A 16886-nucleotide genomic window follows, 5' to 3' on the forward strand; every position below is an offset into this window, starting at 1 on the left:
CTAAGGTCTCCCCTGAGCCTCCTCTTCTCCAGGCTGAACACCCCCAGCTCCCTCAGCCTCTCCTCATGGCACTTGTGCTCAAGTCCCTTCACCAGCCTCGTTGCTCTTCTCTGGACCTGCTCCAGCACCTCGATGTCCCTCCTGAGCTGAGGGATTCTATGATTCCCAGAGAACGTGTGTTGTTTGAGCTACTCATTCCAGTGATTGTATGATGAAATGTCAGTTTTTCTCCTCGCACACTGGGAACAGCTGGTGTTCTGGATAGAGGTGCTGGGGGCTTCCCTGACTGCAGTGCAGGTTTCAGGTCACGTTTGATAGATGAAGTTCCAGTGGCCTCTGGTCATTCCATCCCAGAGGCAGTTGGTTCCTGGAGCCTGTAGCACTGTGTGTATTCCCTGGCCTGGGAACGGCTGCATTCCTGTATTTGTGCATTTGAACAGGTTTTACCTGATGAAATCCTGCAGCTGGAGGCATTGTAGCTTTGGAGTGTGTGAGCTGCTGTGCAGAGAGGAGATGCTCCCTGTGTGTGCTGCACATGGAACTGCAGAGGGCTGAGCGTTGCAGGGATGGGGATCACATGCAGAGTCACTGATGTAGCAGCACTGGGCTGATAGGGCTGTGGGGTGTTTGGGATGTTGTATGTTTGCAGAGGCACATCCCAGTGTTGATGTGTCAGAGAATCCCAGTACACACTGCTCTGAATTGACTGTGCACATGTGGGAACGGGTACTTAACCAGAGTGTTTCACAGTAGCCTATTTAATGTTTTACAAAGCTGGTTTATTGGCACATGAAATTAGTAAAGCTGTTTCTCAACTTCCTAAAGTCACAGTTGCCTTCAGGATCATTGATCCCATCCAGTTCCTGCAGAATCAGCGTTTGCCACTGATTGAGGCTTTGGCAGGTGTTGGTTCTTCAGGACACAGTTGCTGATCACTTCCAGGAGCAGAAGTGCTCCTGGTAGTGCTGTGAGCCAGCATTGTTCCCTGACTTGCCCCCTGCTAAATTTCATCTCAGCTGGTTTCTCAGAATCATTTTGCTGAAGTTTCTCTGATCTCTGGCAAACACTTCTCTAACAGTGGCACTGAATCTCTAATCCCATATTGTTCCCAGGACATTCTGAACTTGAATTCTCCTTTTTCACCCATCTCTGTGAACAAAATTATTCACATTGAGTTGAAACAAAGTAGAATCAATAAATGCAGTGCTGTCCCAGCACTCAGGGGTTCTGTGGTGTATGAAGTGGTGGTGACCTGTTACTGTAAAGCAAAGTAACCCATCCTGACTTCTGATGGAGCTGGGGTTTTCCTTTTCCCAGTGGATAGATTGTAGACTTTACATTCTGCCTGTACTTTTCTGTGTTACGTGATGTCTTAGAAATGCTGCACTGCAAGTTTGTTTGACAGCACTGTAGAGGTTACTTTCATACTTAGGAACATGTGATGCATAACCTTAATTCTTTCTTCTTTTGGACGTTTAGCATTGAGTGGGTAAAGCCTCTGGAGTCCAAAATAAGAAGGTTTGGTGCTGACTGAGCTATTAATTCATAGTGATTTTTAGTATTAGGGATTTTAGTATTAGTGATTTGAGCTATTAATTCATAGTGCTTTGCAAAAGAGATTTTACTCTGAAGGAGAGTGAAGCTGCCATTCCAGTCCTGTTCCCTGAGCTGAGCCAGCCCTGAGGAGCTTCTCATGGGGATCCAGGGTGCGATTTGGACTTTTCAGACCTGCACATGCCAGTAACAGCAACAGGCTGTCAGGTGGGAAGGATGTTTCCCCTGGTGCCCTGTTATGGACAGTGTGGGAGGCGACAAGTCACATGGGATTGAAGAGCCCTGAGGTTTTCCCTTGGTGCCCTGTTATGGGCAGTGTGGGAGGCGACAAGTCACGTGGGATTGAAGAGCCCTGAGGTTTTCCCCAGAGAACGTGGGACAGTTTGGCCTTTATTCACAGCAGAGCACAGTGAGTTCCAGGAAGGTCCCAGAGGCAGTTCCTGAGCACAGGCAGCAATCCTGTGTCAGGCACTGCAGGTGCCCTTAGATGCATTTCCTGCGTTTTGGGTGACCAGGCCGAACAAAACCTGGGAATGGGTCTGGCCATGGACCTGTTGTGGCCTCTGCCCAGGGCCCTGAAGTTCTCAGCAGTGCCTCACTGTGGGATGGAGGATGGAAATGGCCTAATGAACAGAAGAGGGAAAACTAAAATGGAACAAATTGGTATTTCAAAAATAACCCAGGAGCTGCCATTTTATGCCTTTAGAATGTCTCCAAAAGGAGTATCAAGACATCCTTTCTGAGCTGCACTGCTGCAGTCTGTAGCTCCTCAGAGCTATACATAATATATGTACATAGATATTTTGCACAGCTATTCTCCATCTTCACTGATAGATGATCTTCACAGCTGGGGGCTCTGCTTTTCTAAGGCAGCCACAGGAATATCTTGTTTGACTCCTTGCCTGCATAACACTGCTAGAGCTTCCTGGGGTGCTACATTTTCTCTGTACAGGGCTGTCAGAGGATTTCAGAAACAAGAAATAGATTTTTTTATTGGCCTTGAGTTTTCCTATTGAGCTCCAAATATCCTTGGCTTTCTGAAGCAGGTTGGAGCAGCATAAAAAACCAGCAGGCAGTAAGAGGGAAAATGCCCTATCGTGCACAGCTGACACACACACAGTGTGGCCCTTGTGGTTTGTGCTACAGCAGAGGAGTTTTCACCGGGACTGACAGGAGCTCGAGAGAGGAGAGCACAGCTCTGTTGACACAGACCCACAGAACCCAGAGTGATGTTTGGAGCAGCCACTGCCTCACAGAGCATAGAGTGTTACATCGGGGGAAGAAAATTCTCCTGCTCACAGTCCCATCACGTCTCCGTGGCTGCAGGCACTCCAGCCATCTGCCTTGCCTGAAGTGACAAGGGAAATCTCTCCAACTTGACCTGTGAAACATTTTGGTCTCACAATTAGGTCTTTCAAAGCCAAGAGCAATACAAATTTCTGATTTTCAAACCTCTTAATTTTCCTTTTAATAAGGCAAACCGGAGGTTAATGTGCTGGTAACCTTCTTGGGCTTACTGGAAGCACAGTCTGGAGTTTTTCAGACAGATTACAGTGACGTGGTTTGTGGGCAACTGAGGAAGATTAAAAGGACTTACTCCTCCTCCCATGGATAAGTCTACCCCAGTGTCCATGTGCACAGAGCAGTTACACCCATGGAGGTATCTCCAGGCAAAAGAAACCTGTTACTGTGTGCACAGCCCCCTGAATTGCTGCAGGCCCCTAACAAGATCTGTCTCGGATGTGGGCAGGGTGGCTGGCAGGATATTGTGTTCTGCTGGCAGAGATAAAATTGAGCATTTCACAGCCCAGAGAAAAGACTGATTGATGTTTATAAATAACCTGTAGTGTTCAGGTTTGTATCCTTTGTAGAAAACCTTTTGAAAATGTGTAGGAGCTTCATCCCAGTGCCCTGACCAGGTCTGCTCAGTGAGCTGCAGAGAGGCATCTTGAAATTGTTCCTGTTCATAAGTGCCTGAGTATCAGGTAACCATGGCTGACATTGTAGCACAGCTCTGTTCCTGTGTGTCAGTCCTACATTCATATCCTTTCTGATGGATGGTTATTACATGCTTTTGCAGGATTCTCTCAGAGAAAGCAAAATGCAAATGGTGTGGATGATAGGCAGAAAGAATATCTTCTGTAGCTCACTCTCCAGTGAGGAACTGGAACAACACATATTTAATTTGGGGTGTAAATTTGGGTAAATGAAAGATGTGAAATATGGTTCTGGATGAGCAACAGTTACTATGTGTAAACCTTTGTCAACAACCTTGAAAGACAACATGAAATCACAGCTTTCCCCTAAGATCTCCTAATGTCCAGAGTTTTGCCAGTTATTGATTACAATAACTGTCTGCTCAGGGAGTTGGATTTCTTCCTGAGGTGGCATAAACAGTTTGTTTCAGTCTGGCTGTGGAGCATTGCATCTAGGAACAGGGTGTGTGGTCTGAGCTTCATAGTTTCCCTTACAGCATCCCTGGAAACAATGACTTAAATCCCCACTGCCTGTGGGGAGCTGGGACAGCTCCCTGTGGTGTGAAGTGGCTGGAAGTGCTGGGATGTTCCTGGCTCTAGGAGTGCAGTGTCATGAGGTAACATAAATATGTGGTCCTTGTGTTTATTAGATAGATCTTCCAGCATAACATCTCCCCACCTTGTGCTCACAAGTCAAGGAGGTTATTCAGCGAAGAAATCAGAAGATGACTGAAAATGGGAAGGCCAGTGAGCAGCTGTGAGTGTGGTCTCTGGGGATAGGAAATGAGCTCTTCTCTAAGGAACAGAGCCTTCAGTCTCTTGGTGACCGATAAAGCAAGAGCCAGTGGCTTCCAAGGAACAGAGCCTTCAGTCTCTTGGTAACCGATAAAGCAAGAGCCAGTGGCTTCCAGCTGAAACCAGAAAAATTCAGACTGAAAAAGGAAAGGAAACAGAAGTTTACAAATTGTAAAGAGTGAGGGGATGATTCACTGGAACATTTTATCAGAGCTTTTCAGTACATCTACACTGGGATTGGATGTTTTCTAAAAGAAAGTTCCCTATGAGAAAGGCTCCATTTCAGTCCCTCTACAGAGATGTCTGGTAGGTTGGCTTATGCAGGAAGTCAGACTAAGGTCCTAAATGTACTATCGTGGTTACTGGATTTTGGAATCTACACCATGTGCCTGAGAGAAGCAAGTGGTCACTGCACTTCTGTCAGCTGCTGTCAGGTTTCTGTGTGCAATGTTTGGTGACACATTCGTTGGATTTGGCAATGCTTCCTCATCAAACTGTGCCTCATCGTCTCTGGTGAATTGTACATGAACATTGCCTTTTCAATTTGCAACTGATACACTAAAATGGTTTTAAAGGAAGGAGTATTTACTGTTATTGCAGCTGTGGGTTACAGATTGCCTCATGCTCTGACCTTTGGGGTTATACTGGCACGTGTTTGGATGTCATTGTTAATGAATTAACCTTCCTGTTTCCATTTCTTGTTCTCCAGTGAATGCCAGATGGAAAAATCTCACCCTCAGTGTGGGGATATGGAGTCTCATCCTCATGGTAGTTAACAATGTTGCTGTCCCATCCCCTCTCACTTATCTTAACCAGAGCTGCAAAAACCTGTAGAGGAGCTGATGGTGCAACAACCTTTTGTTATTATGACTTTGCTTTGTAGCTGGTGATTTAACCCAGAACTCCCTGAGTGCTGGGCTCATCCTCACAGTGTGGGCAGCAGCTGAGGTGGATTCTGCCCCTCTGCCCTGCTCAAGTGACACACACCTGCAGTGCTGCCTCCAGCTCTAGCTCTGGGGTGCCAGTAGAAGGATGTGGAGCTGCTGGAGAGAGTCCAGAGGAAGCCACGATGATGATAAGGGAACTAGAGCATCTCTGCTCTGGGGCCAGGCTGGGAGAAGCCTGGAGAAGAGGAGGCTCTGAGGAGACCTCAGAGCCTCTTCCTATGCTCAGAGGGGCTCCAAGAGAGCTGGTGAGGGACTTGGGACAAGGGCCTAGAGCGACAGGACAAGGGGGGGATCAAGGTCTTCAACCTTCCACCCTGTGCCTCAATTCCTGACAGCTCTGGGGCCAGGCTGGGAGAAGCCTGGAGAAGAGGAGGCTCTGAGGAGACCTCAGAGCCTCTTCCTATGCTCAGAAGGGCTCCAAGAGAGCTGGAGAGGGGCTTTGGACAAGGGCCTGGAGTGACAGGACAAGGGGGGATCAAGGTCTTCAACTTTCCACCCTGTGCCTCAATTCCTGACAGTCCCTCTTCTGTATTAAGGGCTTGTAGGAAGAAGCAGGTGATCCTTTGCTTTGCAACATTGTTAAGTTGCAATAGATCCATTTGTATTGACAGTGTAGTTATGGTGAGCTCCATAAATACACTGCAGATGAAATATTTTTGACTTCCTAACAAATAATGCAGTGTGAAGAGTTCGTGAGAAATTTTGAGAAGCCTCTACCAGTGGAAATCTCTCAGAACAAGCTGTGTGTACCTCTCTCAGGAACAAAATAGGTACTGTTGACTGTCTGGGGCAGAGGAGTGGAAATAGCCTTTGATGAGGTCCTTTCTGTGTGTCTGTTACAGAGTTTTAATTCCCTGTTTACTTGGCTGTACCAGCAGGAAAACAAGCAGGGAAAAGGAAAAGCCAAATTTCCATCTTAGGTATAAATTAAATTTCCATCACAGCAAGAGCACAGCTGAGGTCTGAGCCCTGGAGCATGTTACAGAACAGGAGGAAGGCTTAGAATCTCAAATGCAGGTAGATTGGAAGAACTTCCAGAGGTTTTGAGTCACACCTCCTGCTCAGAGCAGGCCTGGTTGGAGCAGGCTGCCCAGGACCTTGTCCAGTCCATTTCTGGGTGTCTCTAGGGGTAGAGACCCAACAGCCTCTCCTGGCTTCTGTCCAGTGTTAGTCTACTGTCAGGATCACAGACATCTTCCTCTCACACTGAGAAAGAATTTCCCATGCTGACTTGTGTCTGTGGCTCCTGTCTTTCTGCTGAGGCCCTTTCCAAGAGGACTTCCCTGCACTCCTGCAGGAGTGTGCCTCTGCCTTCCCTTCTCTCGTGCATCCTGTGCTCCAGCCCCTGACCATGTTGCTAGCTCTCCACTGGACTTGTTGACGTAGGTCAATGCCTTTCTTGTACTGGGGAGCCCAACATTGGGCAGAATGCTTCAGCTGAGGTCTTACAAACACTGAGTGGAGGAGGAGCAATCCCTTCCCTCAGCCTGCTGACTGCACACTGGTGGCACAGCTGAGGGAGCTGTTGGCCTTGCTGGGAGGACACTGCGAGTCCGCTGCAGCTCCTTGGCTGTCATTGCTCCCACGGTTGTTTTCCACAGAGCTGTTCTCTAGACAGCCAGTCTCTGCCCCTGGGAGTGACTCTGTCCCAGGGGCAGGACTTGGCAGAACTTCCCCAGGTGCCCCTCAGGCCATTTCTCCAGCCTGGATGAGCCCTGGATCAGCAGTCTCCAGTGTTTCAGCCACTCCAGACAGTCTGGTATCAAGCACAGACTCACTGAGAGCTGTGTGTCCTCCTCTAACCCATGAGGCATTTTGAGAGGGATGATCAGGTTAGTCAGGAATAATTTGCCCTTGGTAAATCCTTGCTGGCTGGTCCCACTCACCTCCTTCATGTGGTGGAAGTGGCTTCCCAGGAGGATTTGCTCCATAACCTTCTCAGGATGGTGATGTGGTTGCCTGGCTCATGGTTAGCTGGATGATTCTCCACAAGTGACAGCAGGATGTGTCCACAGGGTCGCACCATGCCAGATTTTTAAAATTCATAGGTGTTTCTTGGATTATAAACAGCACTTTGTTTTACTCTTGGGTACCTGCAGCAGTAAACTGGGATAGACCAGTCCATTGCTGGAATCTGAAAGGAATGATAGCCCATGGAAAGGTCCAGTAAAGCCCTTCAGCCCTTTCCTGCTCCTCTTCATTTGCAAAGCTGCATGTCTTGAAGTTCACTCTGAAATGTGTCTGTTCCAGTTTTTGTCTGGAAGCGCAGAGGTTGTCTGCACCCAGCATGAGAAAACATTTTAAATCCTTAAACCTCCTTGAACTTAAGGACTATCCAAAGCTCTGTCTGTCCATCTGTTAGAGTTGGATGCTGTTGCCTGGTGTGACAGTGTGGAAGTATCTTTGCAGTATCAACAGCTCCTAGTAGTGGCAGATCATTTGGACCTGTTGTGGCTTATGGTTTTCTTCTAGTTTCCAAGGAAAATGGATATTGTTTTTCCCTTTTAGCTTATGCTGATTCACCAGGTTTGTTTGTTCATGGCTTTAGGTCTTTTTATTTCATTTTGGCTTTTAGTTTTCAGTTGTACTAGAGGGTAGAGAGGCTCATTGATGTTCCTGAGTTATGAAAGAGATGTGAGCACATCATTACTGGCTTTGGAGTTCAGTGCATTAATCAGCCTTCATAATTCCTGCTCATACCTGCTCATGCATATCTGAGTGTTAGGAGAGTTAACATTGACACAATTAGGAATCTATTCTGTAAACAGAAGGGGTTTCTGAGAAACTGAGAGAGAAAGAAGAACCTTGAAACCATCAGAGGATTTGATTTTAGCTATTTCCTAGTATTGCACACAGGGTTGAAATTTCAATCAAAAAGTGCACTGAAACATGTTCAAATGCTTTGAGAAAGGAGTCAGGGAGAGAAGATAAGCACTGAACAGCACAAGTAGTCACAGCCTGCAATAACAGCATAGATAATGCATTCCTCACAGCCAAGGGAATGAATCTCACTACCAGGAGATTCCATCTTTGTCCCTGACCCAGTTCTGCCAGAGGCACAGAGGAACTGGTGTGAGGCATGGACAGGGCTGGGTAGGGCTGGGCCTTGTGAGTGCTGGGCCCTGTGTGTGTCCCTCACACTGTGCTGAGACCTGTCAGCTGAGGAAAGGTTTTTCTTCATCCTCACAGAATCCTCAGAGTTGGAATGGGATTCACCAGGATCATCCAGTCCAACTCCTGCCCTGCCCAGGACACCTCAACAATGCGCTCTTGTGCCTGAGAGCATTGGCCAAACACTCCCTGAGCTCTGTCAGCCTTGGGGCTGTGACCACTGCCCTGGGGAGCTGTTCCAGTGCCCTAACACCTCTAGGGGAAGAACCTTTTCCTGATATCTAACCTATATCCTTAGATTCCTAAAATCTAATCTCCTGAGCACAACTTCAGGCCATTCCCTCTGGTCCTGTCACTGGTCACACAGGGAATGCTCAGAGCTGCCCCTACACTGCCCCTTGGGAGGAAGTTGTATAGAGTGATGAGATCTCCCCACAGTCTCCTCTCCTCCAGGCTGAACAGACCAAGTGTCCTCAGCCACTCCTTGTATCCTCGTCCAATGTGTCAGTCAGGTTTGACATGAAGCACAGGTTGTCACTTCGGGGTGATCCATCTGCCCTGTTTTTTCATCAAGCCAAAATGTGGGAAGGTTGTCTCAGACTGTGGGAATAGCTGATGGATAATTCCCTCTTCACCAGCTTTGCTTCTGATCTGCATTCTTCCAACATGGGGTGAGCCAACTCCTTGGCTCCTCGTCCCTGGGAGTGTTCCAGGTCAGATTGGACAGGGCTTGGAGCAACCTGGGCTGGTGGAAGGTGTCCCTGTCCATGGCAGGAGTGGGACTGGATGACCTTTAAAGATCTTCCAATCTGTGATTCATGAAGACCTGTGGGAGGAAGAGGGCAGATAAGGAGCAATTAGTGTGTAAGGTTTTATTGCTGTGTGCCTCTGTCATTGCAAAAAAAACCATAAGAAAACTACACAACTAATTTGTTTAGTGGTTCAGTCACAGTGATGAGCTCTAGACAAGGCCTCAGAGCTTCCTCTGGACTGTTCTGGATACATGGGCACAATCCTCTGGAGCTTCAGCCGCAGGGACTCCTGCTCCAGTGAGTTTCTCATGCCTCCCCCTAGCCATTTGCACACTGTTGGTTTTAAATCTTGTAACCAGGTGTCCTGCCCAGCAGCAGCTGAGATTGTGTCTGCTCCCTCCTTGCCTTCAGGAGAACAGGGTTTAAAAACACCTCAGGATGTATTTGGGTTAGATTTTGGCATAACAACAGTTAAACAAGCACCTACAGCAGTCTCAGAGATGAATAAAGCAACGCTTGGAAGTCAAAAAGAGTTCAAAAATGCAAATTAAATTTATTCCAGGAGAGAAAGAAATTCCAGCCTTGTACATGCCTTTTTTCCTCTGCTTTTTTTCTCCTTGAAATTTTCTTGAGCTGTTTCAGCTGAAATGGTAATCCAAGAACCATTTAAGCCTTGACTGCACACAGGAGTTCTAAATTGCCTGGAGCAGACTGGTATTGACCCCCAAGTGGAAACGATTCATTTTGCTTTTTTAATTATTTAATTTTACTTTTACATTGATCCAACTTATTTTATGGACTTCAAACGCAGCTGAATGTATTCCTGGCGAGGTCAGAGCTTGAATCAGTGACTTTATGGAGGGCTTTGCACAGGTTTAGCTGAGTTTATTTCAAAGTGTGTGTGCTCAGCCCCAGAGCTGATGCTTGGGGCTGTGATCTCACCTGTTTGCCTGATTGCTGGGTGCTCTGGCACAGGGAGAGGCAGCACTAATGCACAGCTTTGGGAGGCAAATCAGGACCCTGAGGAGCAGCCCAGGACAGACACCATGGACAGACAGACTGCAGGGGAGTCTGAGCCCAGGGAAGGAGAAAAAACAACCCCAAGACTTGTGAAATTCTTGCATTTTGAAAATGCTGCCTGGAGTCATGCCAGCAGTGTGGAAGGGCCTGCTGAAAGGGAAGCAAAGGTGACTGATGAGATCTGCTTTTGAAAGCAAAGATTCCAGCTTGGAAAGAGCCTCAGATGCAAATCTCATTAACCTTAAATGGAGAAACCACTCCACCAGATGCAGGTTAGTGGAGCTCAGAGAGGGGTGCCAGCCCCCATGTCAGAGGTGTCAGGGTTGGATCTAGAATTCCTTTTGTCAGGCACTGCTAATAAAGTAAGGACATCACGTTGCTGGAGAGGTAAGTATAGGATCTGAAGCTGACAATCGCATCCAGACTGACAGTGCCTCTTCAGTCTGTGATTTTTAGCATTCCTTTATGCACTGGGAGTGAGAAGGACAAATCCCTTTGGATTCACACATGGCTGTCTGGAGTTGCAGATGAATTTGGAATCATAGAGTTATGGAAACATTCAGATTGGAAAAGACCTTTAAGATCATCAAGTCCAACCGTTCCCTTGCACTGCCATGGTCACCACTAACCATGTCCCCAAGTGCCACATCCACATAGCTTTTGAACACTCCCAGGGATGAAGACTCCACCCCTGCCCCGAGCACCCTGTGCTAGTGCCTACAACTCTTCCTATGAGAAAATGTTTCCTAATATCCAACCTGAACGTCCTGTGCTGCAACTTGAGATCATTTCCTCTTGTCGTTTCTGACCATCCTGGCTAGCAGAACAGACAGTGCTGCATAGCTGCTCCTTGTAAACTCTACCTGGGTGGAGTGTATTCCACAGCTGGATTGGCAGCTTGGGAGGTCTCCCAGGGCAGGTTCTGGATGTCTGGTGCTGGTGGATGAGAAATGTGGGGACCAGCATGTCTCTCCAGCTGTTTGTGTCTCTCCAGCTGTTTGTGTCTCTCCAGCTGCTTGTGCTCCTGATCTCTGTTAACCCTTGTTCCCTGAATATTTTCCTGAGGACCTGCTGCTCCCCTGGTCTGTACTGGGGCAAAGTTCTGGCCAAATCCTTGGTCCTAGGAGGACCAAGTGTTCCCCATGCGAGTGGCATTGGAATGTCACTGCTTGCAGTTGTCATCTCCATGTGGGGTTTGTGCTGGCCTGAATTCTGCTCTTCTGAGGCAGCAAAACAAACACCCTGAAACCCTCAGCTGCACAATGTTTTGATGAACTGGATGTGGCCTTCCTTGTTCTGGGCTATCCTTCCATATCTTACGTTTCTTTCTTTAAAAATGTGGTCTGTGTATTTGGAAAGTTGAGTTGTTTGATTACTTAAGTCATTAGTCAGTGCAAAGCTCTGGTTCCTTGGCCAGTACCAAATGAAAGATCATCATTCTCGTGTTCCATACAGGTTGTTGGAGTTGAACATGATCATAGAATCATAGAATCAGCCGGGTTGGAAAAGATCTCCAGGATCATCAAGTCCAGCCCTACTGTGGTTACTAGCCCATGGCACCAAGTGCCACATCCAGTCTCATTTTGAAAACCTCCAGGGATGGTGAATCCACCACCTCCCTGGGCAGCACATTCCAATGTCTGATCACTCTCTCCGTAAAAAATCTCTTCCTAATCTCCAACCTAAACCTCCCCTGGCAGAGCTTGAGTCTGTGCCCGCTTGTCCTGCTGCGGGTTGCCTGGGAGAAGAGACCAACCCCCACCTGACTACAACCTCCTGTCAGGAAGGTGCAGAGGGAGCTAAGGTCTCCCCTGAGCCTCCTCTTCTCCAGGCTGAACACCCCCAGCTCCCTCAGCCTCTCCTCATGGCACTTGTGCTCGAGTCCCTTCACCAGCCTCGTTGCTCTTCTCTGGACCTGCTCCAGCACCTCAATGTCTCTCCTGAGCTGAGTCGCCCAGAACTGAGCACAGGATTCAAGGTGTGGCCTCACCAGCACCGAGTGCAGGGGGAGAATCAGGTGAGCTGCATGAGAGTTCTGACAGGATAGCTCTTTTATTTTGTTTGAGTTGCAGTTAGCTGGTTTTGGTTGCAGTTAGCTGTGAGAAAGATGCTTTAGTGCAGCCAATCCCTGCCTGCCTCTCTGTGTGCAAATAGAGCTTGGCAAGCAAACTTCATGTTTTGGGATGAGGTTGGAGCTCCAGTTGATAAAAGTAACTGATGTATTTTTAACCCACTGTAATATGGTTGATTATTTCAATCAGTACATCTTATTTAGTTAATGAGATTACTGCTAAGAATGAGAGGCCACAGAAAATAGATGACATTTGACAGTAATCTCATCCTCTTTTGGAGAGGGAATGAACAGGGACCAGGCAGGAATGTACTAATAGATCGATATTATTTCATAATCTTCCCATCACAGTGTTCATTAGCAGCAGCTCTGAAGTTTCTTGGATAAAGTATCCATGAAATATGCCAGGGACAGAAGGTATCTTGTTTATCCAGAGCAAATCCAGATGGTTTGTTAAACTGGCACAGGCAAATGTGCTTTTAAGGTGAGCAAGTCTGTGGTTTGTCCATCTGAGAGAAGCACCCAGGTCCTAGTTACTGGCTGGGGTTGTATCCTTAAAAGCTGTAGTCTGAGGAGAAGAACAAGTCATGGAAAGTGTGGTGAGTAACAGGCTAAATGAGGCCGTTGTATGCTGCTGTGGTGAGAGGGCTGAGTTGGTGGGAGAGGGAACTGCCAGTCAGCATGGTTTCCTGGAAAAGCTGTCTCTCCAGATAAACATAATCTTGTTTCGTGTCTGAGTTTACTTGAGTGGTGTCTATAAATATGTACAAGAAGAGATTTCTTACACCAGAGAGCTCTTGGGTTTGTAGGCAAAGATGTAATGAGATTTACTGCCTGGAGGATAAAACAAGCCTGATCAGACTAGGGGGGGAAAAGAAGTTTCTCTCACTGGAGCCTTCCTGAGAGCTCTCGGTGAGATGTGCTGATGTGGTCACATACCTCTTGTGTGACCTCAGAAGAAATGGGTAGGAATGCTGTGGTGTGTCCTCTGCAGGAGGGTCATGATGGCTTTGGCTTGCAGTGACTCTTTTCTGCTTCAAAAACCAGCCCATTCTGCAGCTCCAGGATGGCGTGTGCTGCATGGATGGTGTGATGCCCCAGCCCTATAAATAGCTCTAGTGTGGGGGCTTTGCTCTGTGTGGAGCTGGCAGGATGCAGACAGGAGCTGTGGCTCCAAGGTGCCAACTCTGCCAACAGCTCCAGCCTTGGGCTCCTGTCTGGAACTGGGCATTGCTGGGGCCTTAGCCAGATGGTTCAGCCCAGCAAGGGAGGGGAGGCAGGTGCTCACAGCCCTGGGGCTCAGTCCTGCTGAGGGAGATGGCCATTTACCTTTCAAGTTCCTGACAATATTCAGAGTAAGCTCTGGGTTTGCACAGTGATCACATTTGCAGAATCTGCTCATTTCTACAGGTGTGGTTTATTTTTTATGTGGAACTTGACCTTGAGTCAACTTTGTCAATGATCTGTTATGTAGCTACCATGATAGAGCCCTGTGCAGGTACCATTCTGATTAGAGGGTGCAGTGAGTGAATGTTCTTAAATATGACTGGAAGGATGTTCTAGAGACACTAGGAAACAGTCCTGAAACCTAATAAATGTCAATCTCAGGATGCAAATGTTGTGTGACCTCAGAGTATATCTATTTTCCCTTCTCACTGTTGATCTGTTGCAGGTTTTTCTCTTCTCTTCTTTCTAATCTCTTCTTTCTCTAGTTTTTGTTAGGAGAAAAAAAAAGGCTTTTATTTATTCCCTTGCCTGTTTTTCTGTTGATTCCCTGTTTTCCTTCCCCAGTTACCCAGTGGGAGACTCTTCCACGCCGCAGCTGTTATCTCGGATGCTATGTACATCTTTGGTGGCACAGTGGACAACAACATCAGAAGTGGAGAGATGTACAGGTTCCAGGTAATTCACTGAGAAACACACATCCACACCAACTCCATGTGAATCCTTCTGGCTCTGGAGTTGCTGGTTTGGCTCAACACAAGCTCTATGGCTTTTGTCCCGTGTCCTTCCTGCAGGCAGCCTCTGTGCCAGATTCAGCTGCCAGAGGTCAGTGTGTCTTTAAAATCTTCTGAGAAGTGTTATGTGGACAGACATTTGGGTAAGGCCAAACCCTCCAGGGCTTTCTGAAGTCCTACAGAGGTCATGACTACTTACTTTGACAGTTCATTGGAAAGTGGAGCAGACAGGATTTGCCAGGTTGTTTCATGGAAACATGTTCTTCTCCATGTTCTGCCCTGTTCAGGGCTCAAAGTAGTTTTTTTGTATTGGGGTTTTATCTCTGTGCAGCACTCCCATCCCCCAGGAACTATGGGAAGTGTACAGTTTCAATTTCAAGATACTTACACAGGGTCAAATCCCAACTACACTCAAGTTTGTTTGTATTGCCTGGGACCCTTGGACACATCCTGAGGGCAGGTTAGACCCTCAGCCTCCAAACCCTCAGGTCTGTGAGTCGTGGTGAGGTACAGTTCTTCCGTGTTACCTTGTGCTCTCTGCCCTTACCCTCCCCAGGGGGGAAGGCCTTGCAGTGTTTGGTTATATTCTGCTTTATATACTACATTGAGGCCAAGTTAATAAGAAAATCCAGTGATGGTGTATGTAACTGGAATAATAGAATCACAGAATGTCCTGAGCTGGAAGGGACCCACAAGGATCACCAGTCCAGCTGCACAGACACCCCAACAATGCACCCTGTTTCTGAGAGCATTGGCCAAACACTCGTAGAGCTCTGTGAGGCTTGGGGCTGTGACAACTGCCTTGGAGAGCTGTTCAGTGCCCAAACACCTCTGGGTGAACAACCTTCTCCTAATATCCAACCTAAGTGTCCCTTACACAGCTCCAGCCATTCCCTCAGGTCCTGTCACTGGTCTCTGAGAGCACAGGTCAGTGCTGCCCCTCATGAGGAAACTGCAGATCCCGATGAGATCTGACCTCAGGCTCCTCTTCTGCAGGCTGATGTGAAATTTATACAGCCACTGATTAATTCTGTCTTCTGTGGGGTTTTATTTTTCAGTTTTCCTGTTACCCTAAATGCACCCTCCATGAGGACTATGGAAGGCTGTGGGAAAACAGACAGTTCAGTGACTTGGAGTTTGTTTTGGGAGAGGTGAGTAGAATTTATTGGGATGGTGCCAGTGGGGGTGTTACTGTGTGTGCAGTGTGTTTGCTGGGAAGAAGCAAACTGTGCAATGATTGTGGCAGAAAGCCTGGGAATGGAGCTTCCAGAGCAGCATCACTGCTGGACTGTCTGCCTGGTTCAGGCAGTTACACTAATCCAGATGAATTTGTAAAGCTGCAGAGGAAGAGCAACTTCTAAACTGAGAATATCTGTGGGTCACTAAAGCATAACCCAAATCTATCAGACCATGTTATATAGAGTTGCAGAGTGAAAACAACACCAATGATCTCTGTGCTCTGCTGTCCCAACTCCCTCCTGAGGTGGTTTGCAGACACATTGTCATCTCAAGAGCCATTTTTAATTACTGAAATAAAATAGAATGAGAAAAAGCAGCACAGGGAATAATTCTAGTAAGGAAAACAACTAAAAAATCTTTCAAAGAACATATTTTTCAGAAGAAAAATATGAGGAGTTTGAACTTGCCACATACCAGGTAGAGGAAGCTTTGCAGAGCTCAGACAACAGATCCTCAACAACAGGTGAAGTAGATTATAAAGAACAATAGCAAAAAAAAGTCTGTTTTTTTGAACAGGGAAAATTAAACCAAAAATCAGATGCAAGGATAAGAAGGAATGTCTGTGACACCGAACCTACACAACAGCTTCCACCCAGTGACTCTTCCCAAACAGTGTTTGCTGTTGGCCTTTTGGGGAACAGGTGTTGAATTTCATCTGTACCTGCAGAGCAGATCCAAGGCTGCCTTTGATTCTGACTTTAAATGTGTTGTAACCTGGGGTTCTGCACCTTCTGTCATCTGCCAGCACCATGTGATTTGGGGATGAAAGTTTAGTGTGCTCTGCCTTTGCCTCTGCAGAAGGAGGAGCGAGTCCGAGGGCACACGGCCATCGTCACTGCTCGCTGCAAGTGGCTGAAAAAGAAAATCATACAGGCCAGGGAGAGGGTGAAACAGGTGAGTGTTGTGGAAAATAACCCTGTGGCAGGGTAAGGCTTATTCTGCCCAGGTTTGGCAATAAGGTGGAAAAATGTAGTATCTGCTGAGACAGCTGTAGGACTGGAGCAGCATCTGATGCTAAGGCGCTCTTGACCAAGTAAAAGAGGATCGTTGGTATTAGCAGAGGCTCCTGGGTGTGTATCAGGAGTGTAGCACGGAGGAGCCAGAGTTAATCCAGTTATCTGGATTTGGCTGTGTGGTTCTTGGGAGCTCTGGGAGCTGTCTGAGGTCTAATCTGCTGGAACATCCCAGGGAGGTGTGTGTACCCTTCCCTCTGTGTGTCTTGGGGATAGCCCACAAGATCAGACAGATTAGAGGGAAGGAAGGCAGTGCTAAGGGTTACCTTCCTATTTCCTGACCTGTTCCAGAGCTGAACATCTGTCTGGTGCCTCTGATCGTTGCCTATTAATTTTAACTGCTTCCAGCTTTTCAGCAGCAAACATTTAATGGCTCCTGAGGAAGTGGTAGCACACAACCTGTAGTTAGACATGTGGATGCCTCACTGCCCCTCAGTTAATTGCTTTGCC

General features: G+C 47.3%; 1 protein-coding gene across 1 annotated transcript in view; it reads left to right on the forward strand.

Moving 5' to 3' along the window:
* The window catches only part of LZTR1 (leucine-zipper-like transcription regulator 1), a gene marked incomplete at its 5' end in the record, with an annotated part of 35946 nt that overhangs the window by 7791 nt on the left and 11269 nt on the right, over nucleotides 1-16886 (forward strand). The window contains 3 exons of the mRNA XM_009072628.1: nucleotides 14018-14128; nucleotides 15243-15335; nucleotides 16222-16317. Of these exons, the coding sequence (XP_009070876.1) occupies nucleotides 14018-14128; nucleotides 15243-15335; nucleotides 16222-16317 (300 nt within the window). The remainder of the gene's footprint in view (nucleotides 1-14017; nucleotides 14129-15242; nucleotides 15336-16221; nucleotides 16318-16886) is intronic.

This window comes from Acanthisitta chloris, unplaced genomic scaffold, assembly GCF_000695815.1.
Source record: "Acanthisitta chloris isolate BGI_N310 unplaced genomic scaffold, ASM69581v1 scaffold13874, whole genome shotgun sequence".
NCBI classification, from domain to species: domain Eukaryota; kingdom Metazoa; phylum Chordata; class Aves; order Passeriformes; family Acanthisittidae; genus Acanthisitta; species Acanthisitta chloris.